Source organism: Anneissia japonica, unplaced genomic scaffold, assembly GCF_011630105.1.
Source record: "Anneissia japonica isolate Jap-2015-1 unplaced genomic scaffold, ASM1163010v1 scaffold284709_len978187_cov192, whole genome shotgun sequence".
Taxonomy (NCBI): domain Eukaryota; kingdom Metazoa; phylum Echinodermata; class Crinoidea; order Comatulida; family Comatulidae; genus Anneissia; species Anneissia japonica.
The window spans coordinates 27,566-45,065 of record NW_022757342.1 but is presented as its reverse complement, the minus strand read 5'-3'; the positions used below and the strand labels follow the sequence as shown (position 1 = coordinate 45,065).

At 35.7% G+C, this 17,500-nt stretch overlaps 1 protein-coding gene and 1 non-coding gene across 2 annotated transcripts in view; both read right to left on the bottom strand.

The window, feature by feature from the left end:
• The window catches only part of LOC117124660 (fibropellin-1-like), a 36,368-nt gene extending 26,340 nt beyond the window's left edge, over window positions 1-10,028 (bottom strand). The window contains exon 1 of the mRNA XM_033270970.1: window positions 9,813-10,028. Coding sequence (XP_033126861.1) covers window positions 9,813-9,851 — 39 coding nt within the window. The 5' untranslated portion in view covers window positions 9,852-10,028. The remainder of the gene's footprint in view (window positions 1-9,812) is intronic.
• A 6,905-nt stretch (window positions 10,029-16,933) lies between these two features.
• Window positions 16,934-17,006, bottom strand: Trnak-cuu. The gene has a single exon. It is a non-coding gene; the product is annotated as a tRNA-Lys (tRNA).
• Between the last annotated feature and the right edge of the window lie 494 nt (window positions 17,007-17,500).

Here is a 17,500-nt window from a genome sequence, read left to right as displayed (position 1 = left end):
GAATCGCGTCGGCCGACGACCGTCGGGCGCAGTGAGTGTCCGGCTTTAAAATTTATAAGCAATAATTTAATTATTAAATTGTTCCTCCTTCAAGAACATAGCAATAAAAGTTTATCTTCTAAACTGCTGTTGCAGAATAATTCCCAGACATTGACATTCGTCATTATCCATCTATTCTAAAGTACCTGTCGTAAAATGTGAATCGTAAAGTCAATATACAGTACTGCAATTACCAAAATCAGGTTTTTCTACCATCGGACCAGAAATTCTATACCGGAAAGTTCATTATAACGGATTCAGTGTCGCGCATCCGAAGCTAATTGTAATTCCCACGTTTTCTGATGATAAAATAACGCAACATTATATGATTATTGAGTTAATAAAAATATTGTTGAAATGCATTATAAATGTATTAGCATTCCTATGCTGATGATTAGGTAACACTGTTAAAAGCATTAAGTGGAAATTCCCAAGGAGTGTTTCCATTGTGACAGGTGCGCTGACTCCTGGCGTAAGTGTCATGATATGTTAGGTATTTTGGAAGGTGTTGGTTGTTAAAAGATTGAATGTCCAGCCAGTAATTATTCTTTTTAAGTTGAGGAAATAGAATTAATAATAAACATATAAATAAGGCCTAAGTCATACCAATGAAATGATACACAGATACTTTGACCTGCACATCTTTAGCGGCCTGGATACCAACCAACATTAAAATATAATCTATTCATAAATATATTTTTCAGGTCTTACTCATATATACAGTATATATATATATATATATATATATATATATATATATATAGGCCAATCATTTTACAGTTTATATAATATCCCAAATTACTCACTGTCAACTTTATTTTTGATAAGTAAGCCTATATATTAATAATTCATGATGTCTTTCATTAATCTCGCTGATGAATTCCACAGGAGTGGCTTCGTTGAGAGCTATGCTACGCGATGTATTATTGTCCTTTATTAAACACTGTATTTACCTTTCTTTGATGATTTATTATATATAATTTAACAGTGTTAACGGCTATCTTGATTTATATTATATATATACATATATAATATATATAATATATTATATATATATATATATATATATATATAATTCTAGGCTGCCTCTCAGTGCAGTTTGGGTATATTGCACAAGCAGTAAGTAGTACAGTACCTGTCAAACCATTAGATTCTATAATTCATCTCATTACAATATGAAGGTCGGCTAATTGACAGAGGTACCGAGTCCGCCATTTCGTATAAAAAGACGCCTACATACCTCAAGTTTAATCATGGTTTTCATTATACTTCCATATTATCATAAGAACCTTACCGCCGGTTGATATAATCTTCGAGAACAGTATATTACATTTGCCCTTGAAGAAAATAATCAACCAGTACATCACTGCATAAACAAGAAAAGAAATCAAGTGAAAATGGTTTACGGACTCATGTGGTCCGCAATCATCTTCAACCCCTGTGATTGGTTTTGAAGGCAGGAATAGTGTGACGAACACGAGGACTCATTTATTACGTCTAAAAAACAAAGGGAAATTATGATACTGTACCGTAGTTAAAATAATAATAATTTACATTTATACAGCAATTATTGCGTAGTGCCTCTATGCGCTTATCAAATGATTAAACAAAAAGCATGATGACTTAACAACAATATAATAAGGTGTGGTGGAAAAAAACAGCGCTATGTCTTGAAGGGTCAAACATCTGACTTTACAACAATGTACCGTAATAAGGTGTGGTGGAAAAACAGCGCTATGTCTCGAAGGGTCAGCTATCCGCCTCTGCCCGGTCCCTACCAGGTGACGCGAACACTGTGTTTTCAAACAAGAACGTGCACATTGGTGCGTTTAAACACGCTATAAATGCGACAAATAGAATAGTGCACGTGTAGGCCTCGTCGTATCATTGTAGAACGTCAATGTCAATCGATATTTGACACTTATTAAGAAAGTGTATGGCCTTGCAAATGTCAAAACTACTTTTGTTTGTGGTTAAGACAAATTTGATTATGACATTAATGTTAAGTTCATTAAAAAAAGAAAAACCCACAGGTCCTCTTCTGGGATTGGCCTAACAAAGTAACATAAACCATGAAACGTTTCACCGACAATATTTTCAGTTATTTGCTAAGTAGCCCATCTATATCGGTCCATCAAAAGAGGAGTGTTCTTCTGACAAATTAATTCAAACATTTTTATTTGGTATCTCAATGAATCAAAACTGTATTTATGTCGTCATTGTGATGTTGCCTGACGATCCGCATCGATTACAAAATTGATGTATGTTTTGATTACTCTCAGCAATCGCTGTGTAGGTTTAATTAATAATACTGTACACAAAGTTGGAATTTTTAGATATAGAGTATATATTATCGGTATTTATCTAAACTTTTAAAATTTGTCTGTAAATTTAAGGCATGATTTCACAGATTATGGCCTCCAGTCAGCGGTGGCTCTAGCATTATACTTTCAGGCAAGGGGGTGCAAAGTTCTATAAGACAGAGTGTCTGATGATTTCCAGAAGGGTCAGGAACGAAGCCTTGGCGTGGGTAAAACAATATTTTACAGTCCAACGAATCGAGGCCGACCGGGGTGGCCTGTTTGAGGCGACTTTACGTCGCTTTCTTAAAGTACAAGTTTGTAGTAGGGGTTAATAATGCGAAAACGTTTGCCCTGTTTGTGTAGTGCGTCATCGTCGCCCACCGAGACCGGCATTCATACGCCAGACAAAAAATACGTAAACCGCAGACTTTGCACACAGACATTTTGCCCAATAAAACTTAATAACGTGTCGTAAAAGACGTAAAATTTGATCAGACGGGCGGTTCGTGATTCCGTGATTGATATATTGATCAGGTGAAATTATTATTATTATTATTATTATTATTATTATTATTATTATTATTATTATTATTATTTATATAATTTATATTAGCGCCTTTTCTTTGTAGATACAAAACACTTCTTTTTTTACTGGTCATTGGGTCCAGATGCTTAAATGTTGCTGCTGGTAATCAGCGCAGGAGCAGGCAACCCCACTAGGTCCACATCTATACACCTAGGCAGAGGGAAGCAAGGCAGATAAAGTGCCTTCCTCGAGGACACAAGCGAAAAGTACAGAGGGATTGAAACCCGACCTCGAAGTTGAGAAACCAAACCGTACCCATTCTACATCCTTCTACATCAATGTTTATGTATCAATCAAACTATGAACATTTATATTCTATTTTATCATTATGCGAACATGAGGATTTGCAGAGTTGAGTTCTATGGGCAAACATTGTATAAATGAATACTTAGGGCGGACTACGGACCGGGACTCAGGAGAGGCCGCATGTGACGACTTCTCATTAACTCACCGTTTAAGTCGATTGTTTATGTTTCTTCTTACATGGCATGCCAAAGGAGAGGGGATCGCCAAAGGACTCAGGGGCGGATTTATGTGGGGGGCGCGCCCCACCCCCTCACCTTTTTGGGAAGTAAAAAATTGAAAATTGATCGCCCAAAACGCCTCAGATGTTTTTTTCGGGCGTCTAGAAAACAACAATTTCCCGGGGCATGCGAAACAGGGGAAGTGTGTCTCGATTAGCCCCACTTTCAGCCCCACCCCCTCGGACATACTGGATCCGCCCCAGGGACCTCTATCCGTACTGATGGGGATAGTGGTACGAGAGAAAAGTTTTCTAAAAGTGGAGGACTATTCGATTGTAACGTAAGCACACAGTGGCCATTTTGTCCGACTCAATTTCCGCCTATCATTACATAAATCTGTTTTAGATTTGTTACCGTACCATGTAAAGAACGTCCACGAAAGGCCAGAAGATCTATCATCAATATCCTATTTAATTTCACCCCGGTTTTAAACAGATATTTTCAAAGTCGTTAGGCTCAATACACTTTTTTTAAAATTTTTTATAAGAACACATTTTATAAGAACACTGAGGCTGAAATTGCTTAAAAATTAAGAACAAAATAAGAACAAATTGAAGCTGCGGTAGAATGTCAAATTATAAAAACCAAAAAATTATATCTGTACCTTATATGTGCAGTAGGTGTGACTATTCAATACCCTCTATAATAAAGTACAGTAGGTGTACCTACCTCCCATTTGGGGCCATTTTTTAACCGGGGACATTTTTGTGGGGCCATTTTTTGCTGGGCCTTTCATTCAGAGGTCATTTTTTGCAGGGCTGCTTTCACCTCCCAGTACAATGTATACTGCTGTACAATATAATAATTTTCTATGTTTGAAAATTGTGTAAAATAAGATGAACATTTTGAGCCTGAAATCGGACAAAAAATAAGAACACTGAGCCTGGCCAAAATTTTACTGGTTCTTATAAAAAAAAATTACTTGATATAGGCCTAATGCCTTCCCATGGGACGAATCTTCAATTACGAATATTTTAGGTAATGATACTGGGTTTTATTTTATCATTCTACGCAGGATGTGATTGGTCAAGGGTGTTAAGATAGATGGTGGTTAATAATCATTGATCATAACTTTTTTTGATGTAAAATTTAATTTGGACAGCAACCAACACTGATGAGAGTACTTCGTATTCTCTGTAAATCTCAACGTCGATATTACATCTGAGATCTAGCAAAATAACCTTGTATTTAATTCATTATATTTCTGTAAACATAGTGGGTTTTGCCTTGATGTTTTAATAATTCTGGCACTATTTTGCTTTATTTTTGTTCCCTAAAACAATTACGAATTAAAAACATACTACGAAGAGTGTGGTTTTTAGGGTGCAATTGTTTGAGTCACCATATTGTTATCCTTTTAAATTACATACCGTATCCTTTCTACAGTTTCTCAGCCATTTGTTTATTTTACTCTCTTCTAAATAAAAGCATCTCATTCGTCAACTAACGTATGCCTGTTGCAGAATGTAACGCTGGGGCGGATGCAGGGGGGTGGGAGGTGCAATCGCACCCCCTTAAATTGTATTAAGAAAAATAATTGTTGTATTGTATTATTGATATGAATTACGGTACCGGTAAAAATTTTCAGGATATGAGAGTGCAATTTCCTGGCAATTCCTTTTATCGTATCTTATCCTAATAAGTTAAGGCCAAATCAGGCAGCGTCGTACGACGCAGCCCGACACGATTTGTTGTCGCGTCGGGATTAAACATGTTTAATATTTCTCACGACGGCTTAAGACTGTGCCCGACGATAAATCGGGTCGGGCTGCGTCGGCCGACGCTGTCTGAGTTGGCCTTAATGGAGCGTTTTTGACAACGTTTTGTTTGTGCTTGATTCACAACTTATAAATCTCGTAGCATTACCCGCATTATCAAGCTGATCATATTAAAAAAATATGAGCTTATCTGTTTGATTGTTCAGTCAATACCAGAAGTCAAAGTATAGCTAAAAACCGGCCCTTTCCCTTAGGAAAATGCCACAGTGTGTACACAGTGTGTTCACATAGATTTCACATAGTTGACACTGTGTTCACTACGTGTTCACACTGTGTTTGTAAATTTCACATAATGAACACCCTGTCACCACACTGTGGATTTACAGGGAACACAGAGTGAAAAAAAAATCACAGTGTGTTTTTTTTTTTTTGGATTGTCACTTACAATGTTTGAAGACTAGTCAAACCACTGAATACACCTTGGTTTAGTTCAGTTATACGGTTATAACTCAAGGCCCTTCAAAAAAAAAAACCAAAAAAAAAAACCAATAGTATTATTATTATTGAGCAAAAGTAAACTATAAATTAATATCGTTGCCATTCAATAACTAACGAGGTGTATATTGATGTTTGAGATGGCTATCGTTACCGTTGTTGCTATCTTTAGTGTCATCATTATTGCTATCGTATTACAATCACCTTAAATTATCGATATCGGTTATTGTAAAGGGCATAGAGGTTAGTCTACAATATGCGCTATATAAATTGATTGCGATCACTATTTTAAGTGAAATAGGTACCGTATTGTGTGAACAGGATAAATGGGGTGAAATTTCCTACGGTCTGTCTCTTATACACATCTAGATGTGTATAAGAGACAGATAACAATACACCTGTACATGTTACCGAATGACACCAATACGATAGAAACACAGGTTTCATCTAAAAATGGTATGGGAAACATATTCATCCACACATGTTGGGTTTGGTGTCCTGCGGCGCAATATGGGTTAATGTACTGGTTCAAATACTACAGTGCTGCGGATTAATAATGAAAAATGTGAATGTGATCGCTTATCGACTCTCAAGATATTTCATTTAGCAAGCAGTAATTTTTGTGATTTTATTTTGATTTGTGCGGGATAAAGATCACTGGACTCAATACCCCAGAGATTTATAAAGGCCATGTACTCGGATCAAACAGAAAAGATCTCGTAAGATTACTTGCCTAAAAGAGCGTGACTTTCGATAGAATATTAATAATAAACCTGGGTTCCATAAATGAGTGTGTACAAGTGTATGGGTCAATAACCTTATATGACCTTTTTGAATAAGTTCGGATCAGGCACTGGACATAAACAGGCACGGACAACTGATTCGGGATAGGCCTAAATTAAGCTGTTAATTGATATGACAGATCAGCGAATGCATTTGAAGAATTATGAAACACCGCGGTATTGCACCCTCTAATAGCACGAACGTAATGCTATATTAAATTTGGATTTAATGCAGTTTTGGTAAAATATCGTTTACTATGCCTTTACTTCACATAGGGGTGGCACAAATTTCGTAACCAACTCTGCCACGGACATTCCGTAACCGAGATAATTCAGGTTTCCGAATGGATATCCGCGACAGAGTCAACATTTTTGGTCACAAAATGTCGACACTCCAGAATGAGTCTTGCTTGATTAGTAATACCGATTGGCCTAAGACAAAATTATCGTTTATAAGGTAATAAATCGATTCTTGTCACTATCGTTACTCAGGCTTGACAGTGAGAAAACAACACATCAGGAACTTTATGCAAAAACTGTTGAAAAAAAAGGCGTCGCAGTCTGGCAATAATAAAACGCTCCATGAGGCAGCAGGAACAATGCAGTAAAATTAATAACAACTATAGTGAGCTAAATGTGGATCAAATTTAGTTTAAACTAAGCTGGCGATCGACTTGGTTCGAGGCTACGTTGGACAGTCTGTACCAGCGGGTATTCACAATAAGGCCAAAACCAAGTTTACAGAAATATTGTTTTAAAACGGGCTAACACGTTTTCATACGGAAACACGTGCCAAGTATAGTTGGTTTAACAATGCATCATGTGTTAATAATGATATAATAATGACATATTTTTAATTTTGCTGACGTACAATTATAATATTTTATTTTTTATATTTTATAATATTCGTGCAATACCACTAACTCACTGATACAGTACAGTAACGCCAATTTAGTCCTAGGCCGAGAAAAGTGCAAACATATGCCTATATTATTTTCTTCTATAGGTAAAATACGAGTCCTTTCATGTTGACAGAAATGTATACCGGTACTGTATATGCCAGTGACGACATCATACTCTAATAATAAAAAAAAAGGAAACAAACAAAACCACTAACAACGTTCGCAAAAATACATTCACATAAATGGATAATATTTAAATGTGTAAAACATTACTAGGTCAATAATTAATGTGTTGCCCATAAGCACAGTGACATTTTTGAAACCAGTGTTAAATCCGAATAATCAACGCGATGCTTTTCCAGCTGCCTAGTCAGAATGAATTCTGTTTACTTAAAGACCTTCAGATCGTCCACATAGTTATTTGATAATTTTTCAAGTGTAGGCCTATGTATTACCAACAAGATGTGGCTATAGTTCCTGGTCTTATCATCAACTTAAGTATTCACCCGGCTCTATTGATACCGCTCCTTAGGACAAAATCTCAATGATTCGATGATTGAAGTACCTTTTTCACGAGCTCAATATCGAAGCGCACAAATTGTGATTTTTCTGTATTTAAACAGTCAGCGAGCGCGCACTCTGCATTTCAGCCAATTAGATGATCAGGACTGAGGATTTTCGAGTAGGCATCAGAAGATGAACACGGGCTTTAGTATGACTGCAGTACATAGAGCGTCAAATTACATAAAAAAACTAGATTTATGTATGCCTATTATATATGTTTGCGTGGGAAGAAGTAGCAGTTTTTGAAATAAATCCATCTGTATTTCCGTATGTGCAACAATGGACTGGTAAATCATAGGCCTAAACAGGCCAAACGTTGGCTTCCACCCTTCAAACATGCATACACCTCATTTTTAGCATAGAATGATATTAATAGTAGGCCTACTGTGTGTGTAAATTTGCTAAATGATGCACGCAAGGTGTGGTTTGGTGGAGATGTTTGCTTTTCAATCCCGATGTCTTGCGTAAAAATACTACAAATTCCATAATTGGTGTTTCTCACGACTAACCAAATCAACTAATTGTGGCTCATTATTATAGGGACTTACGCCAGCATTCATTATTCATTACGGTACCCAAGACCATGAAACATACTTTTAATTGTGATTGGTATTTTAAAAAATAACATAATGTAAAGTAAAGTAATCGTACTGAAACGGTCTCAAAGCTATCGAGGTGCTCTAGTAACTTGCTTCTCCCCAGGGTTTCTTCGTGTCTGAGCTATTCAGTAAACCTGTACCAGGTACCTTGTCGTCTGTCCAAAACAGAGGCTGTATGCAATAAATATTTCAAACAAACAAACCGGTTTACCCCACTCATCTCTACTCCTGAGTTCTATAAAGTGCAATGACTCAAAATGTGTAGGTACTGCACACTGGGCCTACGGTTTTATTTCTTATCCGAGAAGACTTGTTCCGCCCACCAGACAGATAGGCGAGCGCCAATATGGTTGAATATGTGCGGCCCAATGTCTTAACCTCTCGGCTACCGAACTCAACATCAACATTGAATCATAACAAATATGACATTCTTGTTACCATAGTAACTATAATCATGAAGTCGAGGAGTTACAATTCATCCTAAATATAGAATATATCGTCCAAACATCATTCAAACCAAATGCTATAGGAGGAAACTGCTAGCCCAGCTTCCCTGTTACATTCACAATTAGTGGATAGTCAATGGTCAATAAATGGTCACATACTTTTATATACAGCGCCTTACAGTAAAAACCGTCCTAAAATGCTTTCTAGGGAAATTCAAATAAGGCCTATACGGTATTATATGCCGCAAAATATGGAAATGTGTTCCTTACGGCCACTTCCTTTGTATATCATTTTACACATTAATATAGGGCCTACACATATAAAACAACTTTAGTATCAGTGGCGGATCCACGGGAAATTCGTAATACTAATAGAGGGGGGGGGGGTCGAGCCCAGGCAGAGCAATTTTCACAGGTAGATGATCCACCCACGTCAGCCCCACCATAGTTAAGGGTTATGTAAGAAATCTTATGATTATGGCAATTCTAGATGGCCGGAAATGAAACTCTCAGACTTTTATGATTTTCTTTTTTTTCAATTGCTTTATTTTTAAAAAAATTAGGAAGGGGTGGGGGGAGGGGAACCAACTTGAATCCGCCACCGGCAAAATTATCTGAAAAAAAAAACCGGATATCAATGATGCTAAAAATTGAAACATGCTAATTTGTTATTGTAATATTGAGTTTTTATTGAGGATTACAAATACAAATTACAAATACAAATTTAACTAAATTCATAGATTAAAACAATAAAAACGATGGTTCGTTGCCTCATAACACATATTATTACATGGACCAATAAAATATAGGTCCACGAATTGAATAACCAAGTTTTTAACTGTTGATTTTTTTACCTTGAATGTTGTCCCATTCTTCTTGTATGGATTCGACATGACTCTCCAATTGGTCAAACAATCCAATATCTAAAATATATCCCTTGGGTTAAGTCCACTCTAGCTAAAACATATAAAACAGTCGGCTTGTAGATTCGAAAATCTGTTTATTTCCCTACGCCCGATTTATCATTCAGACAGCGTGTCGAACAACAATGACAGTAACACAGTAGCAACTTTACCTGAACTGGCCGGTGTGAGCAATTTATACCAACTTGTATACCTACAGTGCGCATGCGCTAATGGTAATTTCGCTACGGTTCGCTGAGTTTGGAATGACGGACTGTTTCGTCTTGTTTCGGGCGAGTCGAGTGGCCGAGCGATTAAAGGCAGGGACAACCGCTAACGCTTTACTACAGACCCTAACTATGGCTTTTCCATCGGCACTCAGGTTCTAGACCACCATCAGTGGTTGGTAGAAGCAGATTTTCTCAAAGTGTTGCACACACTAGGATCGTGCTTTAATGACTCATTGTAACTTCTTTGTTAAGAGTGAGGAGAACTACCCCGATCAGACATTCAATGTCAATTTAATTTCATTTCAATCGCTGTTACAGTAGCCATGGACCACGTCATTATGAAATTGGGCGCAATGACTGTGACCCTGCAAAATGGGCATTCTGGCGCCTTACTCTTTTACCTACTATTATGTAATGTTGACAAGGTGATGCTATTCAGACCATGTTCAGACACTGTTGTAGCTTCATGTCACGTAGGCCTATTTATAGTTTCTAATTCAAACACTGATGATCTGGACATCGACTGACTGCGGCAGCTCTTGTAATCGAAAGAATAGAAAGGTTTACCCTCCAATATTGTGGCTATGTGCCAATTCGAGACTACCGTTGTTGGGACCTAAATGTGGGGTGGTCTTGGGGTGGGTCTCCATTTCAAAAACTTCTAAAGAGACCACGGCAGCTAAGACTGGTCCCTAAGTGGTATAAAAGGGTAATCGAGTGAAACTGAAATCTTCTAAATGGGGATCATGTCTAAAGGTGGTCCCCGAAATCAGCACACGTGTTATTTACCAAAATTGTAACCTGTTAATTAACCCTCCACTTAAATCACCAATTTGTAAATACAACCATCCACGGGGGAAACTCACTTTGAAAGAAGAAGGCATCCCGGCAGAAAAGGAATGTAGTAGCTTAGTCCTGAAATCACGTTAAAGTAAATAGTACTTAGCCAAAATGATATTCATTCACAAGTTTGCTTTGGCTGTATTTTCAACAATTGTATTGTACGATTCATTGTGTGTGAAAAGAGGTACTTATAGTAAGTAGTCGGAATTGTTGTATATGTGCCATAGGGTTTGTTTAACAAGTCATTCAGTCTGTTTAACATAGATTCGCCACCCAATAAGATAATAATCTCGAACGACACTTCGGTTGAAAAAGAAAAACAAACTCTTGTCTGAGTTTGCACAATAAGTCAGGGGTTTATACAACACAGGCCTAATAGCGGTACAAAATAAAGCGTTAAGTTAAGCCGAAGAATAGAACTGAAGAGATAATACAGCGGCACAATAAGGTTTTAATGGAGACCACTCATTCTTTTCACCAGATTTAATACAATTTCGATTTATCCTAGCGGTTCTATTCTACACAAGCAAATAATACTAACACCTACGACGTGAATTATCACACCAAATCTAAACAAGTTAAGCAACTGTGTGATTCTGTACGAGTAACTACTCCCCTCTCCGGGGGTTCCCCTTTTTCTTCGGCACGGAGTATGGTTGTAACGATAAAAGGTCATTAAAAGGCGAGTCGAGTGGCCGAGCGGTAAGACAGGGGCGCCGCTAGCTACAGCCTTAACATCGGCTAGTTCCAGCCGCTCCTCGCCCATGGTTACGTAGAACCAAGTCTTCTCGGATTAGGACTTAAAATGGAGGTCCAGTGTATACATCTGGCTCGTGTGCTTTAAAGAACCCATTGCATCTTTCGGAAGAGTAGGGGGTCACCCCGATGTTATGGTTCATTTGAGCCCCTGTCGATGTGGAATGATGTGAACATGTATCTACCAAAAAGCGCCTCTTTACGGCAGCTAGGTAGTCACGGACCACGCCCATACGCAATTCAGCACAATGACGCTGCAAGCTCCTTTACCTTTATTAAAATACTGGAAAGTAACGTTGAGGGTATGAGCTACGTCTTACTTTGATAATGAGGGCGCTGTATCTGAGTTGATAGCTCATCAGCTCCATAAAAGATCATAATGAGCAACTATGTGGTGCCATACGCAGCAAAATTCCATGTTAAAATCAAAATGTAATTGCAAAATTCAATGTCGAATTTATCAAAACGTAGGCGTAAATTTCTCAAAATGTAGATCTAGTTTCCCAAAATGAAGTTCTAATTTTTCAAAACGTAAAAATAAATTATAAATAAATTATACATTGAATTTTGCAATTACATTTTGATTTTAACATGGACTTTTGCTGCGTATGGCACCCCATAAGCAACCAGAAGGGAAATTACGAACCCAGGATGGCGGCAAAGGTGTTTAGCCATAGTATCTGAATCTCAATAGCATTTGAATCCTGGATGTTATTACATTTATGTTGATTTATTATCACAAATGCATATTTGCAAATTGCAATGAATTATAGGCCTAGTCTATGTCTTCATTTTCAAGTTAACTGGAACTTTTATTCACGTTGATTAACTGTATCTCCTGTAACTGTTTTCCATATTCTGGGGACAGCCCTACAGGACACTAGCCTACTCTGTGTCCATGTTCGACCTTGAACTAATTAATAATAATGACCAAACAATATTATTGGGAAAACGATTAACTTCCACTTATTTGAGCTAAAATATATGACTTACCATACTTCACCCAATAGGTCTAGTCGGGTTGTAATATTGTAATCAATGTTATTACGGCATAAATTATTTGACTATTGTACTGTATATTAGAAACTGACAGTGAAACAGTCATGTGCGTAAATCCGGTACGTGTACGCACGACACATGCGACATATCTTAATAATGTATCAGAATCTCTACTTTATTAATAAGCATTTTAAATTTTTGAAAAATCTTGTTTTCCTGTTTTGCTACTCCATCCAACACAATGGAATGAGCCCCATGGAGGACATATCGGACCAGCTTTCATTTGAATCAGGCCTACTGTACTACATAAGTCGACACAATAAATATTGACCTGTGCAGTAGATATTCCAACGAATATGGTCAGTGAAATACGAAAGGATAGATGTTATGATGAAACCAATAATAAACATCTGTTGATCTTTCACGCTACTGTGCATAAAATTAAGGCCTACCTTAAGACAGTAAATTAAATAATTTAATGTGTCATCGACAAAATATTTCGACACTTAACTAGATAATACAATTTCTATATTTTTTTTAATGGGCAATTTAAAAATGTTCGTTTTATTTTTAAAATGGCCATAAATCAGCAAACAATTATTTGTTTCGATATAATATTTATTTAATTGTGTAGCTTAATTTGTCGATCGGGCCGAAAATCTCATATTGAAGAATTCAGGAGGTCAAAAGGTCATCAACAGATAAACGACTACAAAATGCAAAACAACTTCTGAGAGAACGTCGCTGTCTGATTTAAAAAAAATACATTGATGTTACCATGCTAATACTAATGGGTCGTTTAAAATGACATATAATATTTGATGCACGAGTAATGGAAAGTGTTATTTGAACTTAGGTTACATACTGTGACAATTTTATTTATTTATTTTTTTAGTTATATCTGGGTTTTGCATATTTACCTAGGCCTACTAACTACTAGAAATATACGCTTTCAGGGGAAAGCACAAATAGGAAGGAATAGTGCGTTTCTGTATCAAATGAAACAGGGTGACAGTTATTTTCAAATTAACAGAAGAGCTGAGAATAGGCAGCTCTAAAATACTGGATGCCAAAGACCTGCCAAATAGCAGAGCACCAATGAATGTATAAATGAGGCCTAAGCCTAGTTATATGGTAAATAGTATCTGCAGGTTCTTGATTACAAGAATTGATTATTATTTATTATTATTATTATTCATTATTATTCATTATTATGTTACTAAAACCTACCTTAGGAACATAGACAATGGAGAAGTTAGAGAACATTTAAAAAAAAAAACGACGTTAAGGAGAAATAGCACAAAAGATATTCCCTTAGGCTATTTATTAATTATAGACCTAGTAAATAGGTTCTTGATTACAAGGCTTAGGCCAAGGTAATATTGCTGAAATTATTATTACTATTATTATTATTATTATTATTATTATTATTATTATTATTATTATTATTATTATTATTTAACATTAATTACATTACAAGGATAGTTTGGCCAAGTTCAATAACGCCGGAATGGTATATTTTATTTATTACTATTTAATAATATTTCTCTTTGCACTCTATTTTTTATTTCATGCTTCAATTTTCCCCCTTTTTTCAAAATTTCAATCAACGTCATGTGAAGCGTGACTGTTGGTGTCAGCCTAGCACCCTAGCCTAAGGACATAGGCCTAGTTTAGGGAGGGCCTATGGTAGAGTAGGACTTAACTCAGCCTGCTTTTAGGCCTGTAGTTTATCTGAATTCGTTCTGTCAGCCTTTGGTGTACCTATCTACACTTTATAAAGGGGGGATACTAGCTGTTGTTGTTGTAGATATTATACTAACATTTAATAACATACAAGAAGGACACAGTTAGTTACACACGTACATCCCATAAATCCGTAAGATTTCATAGGCCTACCGTAGGTAAACATAGAAAGAGCAATAAAAGTAAAACTCGAGCGTCACGACATTGCGAAGTGTCTGCTCTTGTTCTTCGTATCGAACTCGAATCGCTGGCGGGCTAAGCTGTACCACGACAATGCAATTCCTTTCCAAACCAGGTACTTAATTATCTTATTCATGACTTGTGAAATCCCCCAATCTCTCAAATATTGACTCCAGTTTTAATAATAATAATGACAATGATAATGAATGAAAATAATAATAATATCGTCACTGTTATCATTAATTATAATAATAATTACATAATAATAATAACTGAATAGGCCTATTTCCACCTTTTCAATCTTAATTACAAAATAATAAATAATAATAATAATAATAATAATAACACTGTACTTTTTATCATATCCTGTAATGTTTTTACTTACAATTTTTTTGTTTTTATATTCTAATCGTTTTGTACCGTTTGTAAACGTCTATTTTTACTGTCATTTATTTGTACTGTTTAACTATTATTTTTGGATTCTTAATGCTGTTCCTGTTAGGTTTTTTTTTTTTTTTTAATGCTGTTCCTGTTAAGTTTTTTTTTTTTTTTTTTTTTTTTTTTTTATAAATTTTAAACTGTAAATCACAAGAAATTCAGTCTTGTTACTGCCATTTTTTGTGATCTGAATAAATTGAATTGAATTATATTTTCAGACATCTGAATTACAAACAAAGATCTTATTCCGATTGTAATCAACTCAATATTCAAAAGACCAAAACAAAGTTTGTAACATATATCATTAATTCATGTTTCATTTTTAGTAACAAACGACTCAATTTGTCGCAACACATCACATACCGATAGGTTTTGAATTCAATTGTCTGTTTACGAAAGCTGGTGATGACCAAACTATGCTTCCGGAAGTTTTACGTATCATTTTGATTTTAGATCTGTCACTGGTTATAATATTTTTAAAATCGTACGTTTCTATTCATAGTTTATGCACTTTGATTAAAAGAAATCTCTGTTATTGTTTATTATATGTATATTCTCTATTGTTGCTTAATTATTCTATCTACTGCGAATTTATCATATGTTTAATATGTGCAATAAAATTCAGACCATTACTGTATTAAAAAAAAATAATTTGACCTTTTGGAAAACAACACAATACTCCCACTGAAGCAGTTAATCATTTCAAATAATTTATGTTGTTTTATGTTCGTTTTTCCCATTGGCATATTTTAATAATTGAACATAACTAATAGTAAGCATATGTTTCTTTCAATATTAATATAGTATTCCGTCTTGTGCTGTCATGTTAATAGGCCTATGACATCTGGATTTAAAAAATATATATATTTCCATATTTTTATTATAAATATATGGCAATCGAATCAAAAACATAAACCTCTATCTTTAGCTTCACTATTCCCTTCCCAACTTTTCTAAAAAACTGACCATTTTATTAATTATGTCGTTTTCTCTTTCGTGGTGTATCACATAGTAATGTACATAACATTGTATATTTAGTCCTATAAACATTAATTAACTTTCATATAAACAAGTGTTAGGCCTAGACCTATAGTTTCACAAAGGCTTACCTCAATAAGACGAGTATGAGAGCTCGGACACCCCATTTTTATTAGAACCGGTACAGGCGGCATCTTGACTGCTATGACCAATTAATGATCACACGTAACTATTAATACTAGTGAGCATAAAGGCCTACAATAACGTCATCAAATAAAGACGCAATATTTTGAGCTATCATGCGTCGTCAAATGGACATTTAACATTTAATTCTTTTTCCAATTCAAAATGTATTGAGGTGGGCGTCATACGTGCAAATCTATCAACCTGGTGCCGGCTAAAGCCTATTCTTAGCAATACTGACTCATTATTTTCTTAGATTAAAGACTACATTTTGAAAAGGAATCATGACGGTATAGATTGTACAAATTGACGTTAAGAATTGTTCAGATTCTCCTATACTGTTTCGTTGAAATACTCTCTGTCGTTCAAGAAATGTCACAATAACAATCAGCGCCCTGGATAATACTGGTGACGTCACTTGTTCATCATAGCACAAATTATATTCGTTATGTTTTATTATATATCTGATATAAAGAGAACATTACTAATACTCCACGATAAGTCTCCACAATTTGGTTAACATGTAATCATGTTTTAACAGGTGCAATACGTATTGTGCATTGTGCTGTGTTAAGGATAACTGCTGTTTTGTTTCGGGTAGCAGATATTGCGGTATGTTGGTGATGGATTCAACTTTTACGTTCATATACTACATAATGTTGTTGCAGGGTAATGTCGAAAATAAAAGGCTAAACCAGCTTAATGTCGAAAATAAAAGGCCGCCTAATGTAGGGCTCGAACCCACGACCCTGAGATTAAGAGTCTCATGCTCTACCGACTGAGCTAACCGGGGTTGATATGACAAAAATCAACATTTAAAAAATGGTGGTTCTTATGCCTTGAAACGTTGATAATAGAATGTTAGATCTGCCCTACTGGTTCGCAAAATATGAAAATACAGTAGGACCCTTCTTTGGGCTCCCCTGTTAAAGGGACACCCGTTATTAACGGGCAAATGAACGAGGAAAAGAGTATATATCTTTTAACGGCCAATCCCTATTCAGGGCACACCCCTATTATGAAGACACTTTTTTTGGCTGTAGTATAGATTTACAAAATAAATGATTCAAGATTTAAAAATCAAATAAAAAAAAAATAAAGAAAGGCATGTCGAAGCAATAAAATTTCACTGGTAAAAACAAATTGTAAGTCCCATTGTAAAATTAAATACAAAAAACTTTTGTACCAATAATAATAAAGCAATCACTTCACTAATCAAAAAACAAATTTAGGTTAAAACTGCGCTGAATTTGGGGCTCGAACCCACGACCCTGAGATTAAGAGTCT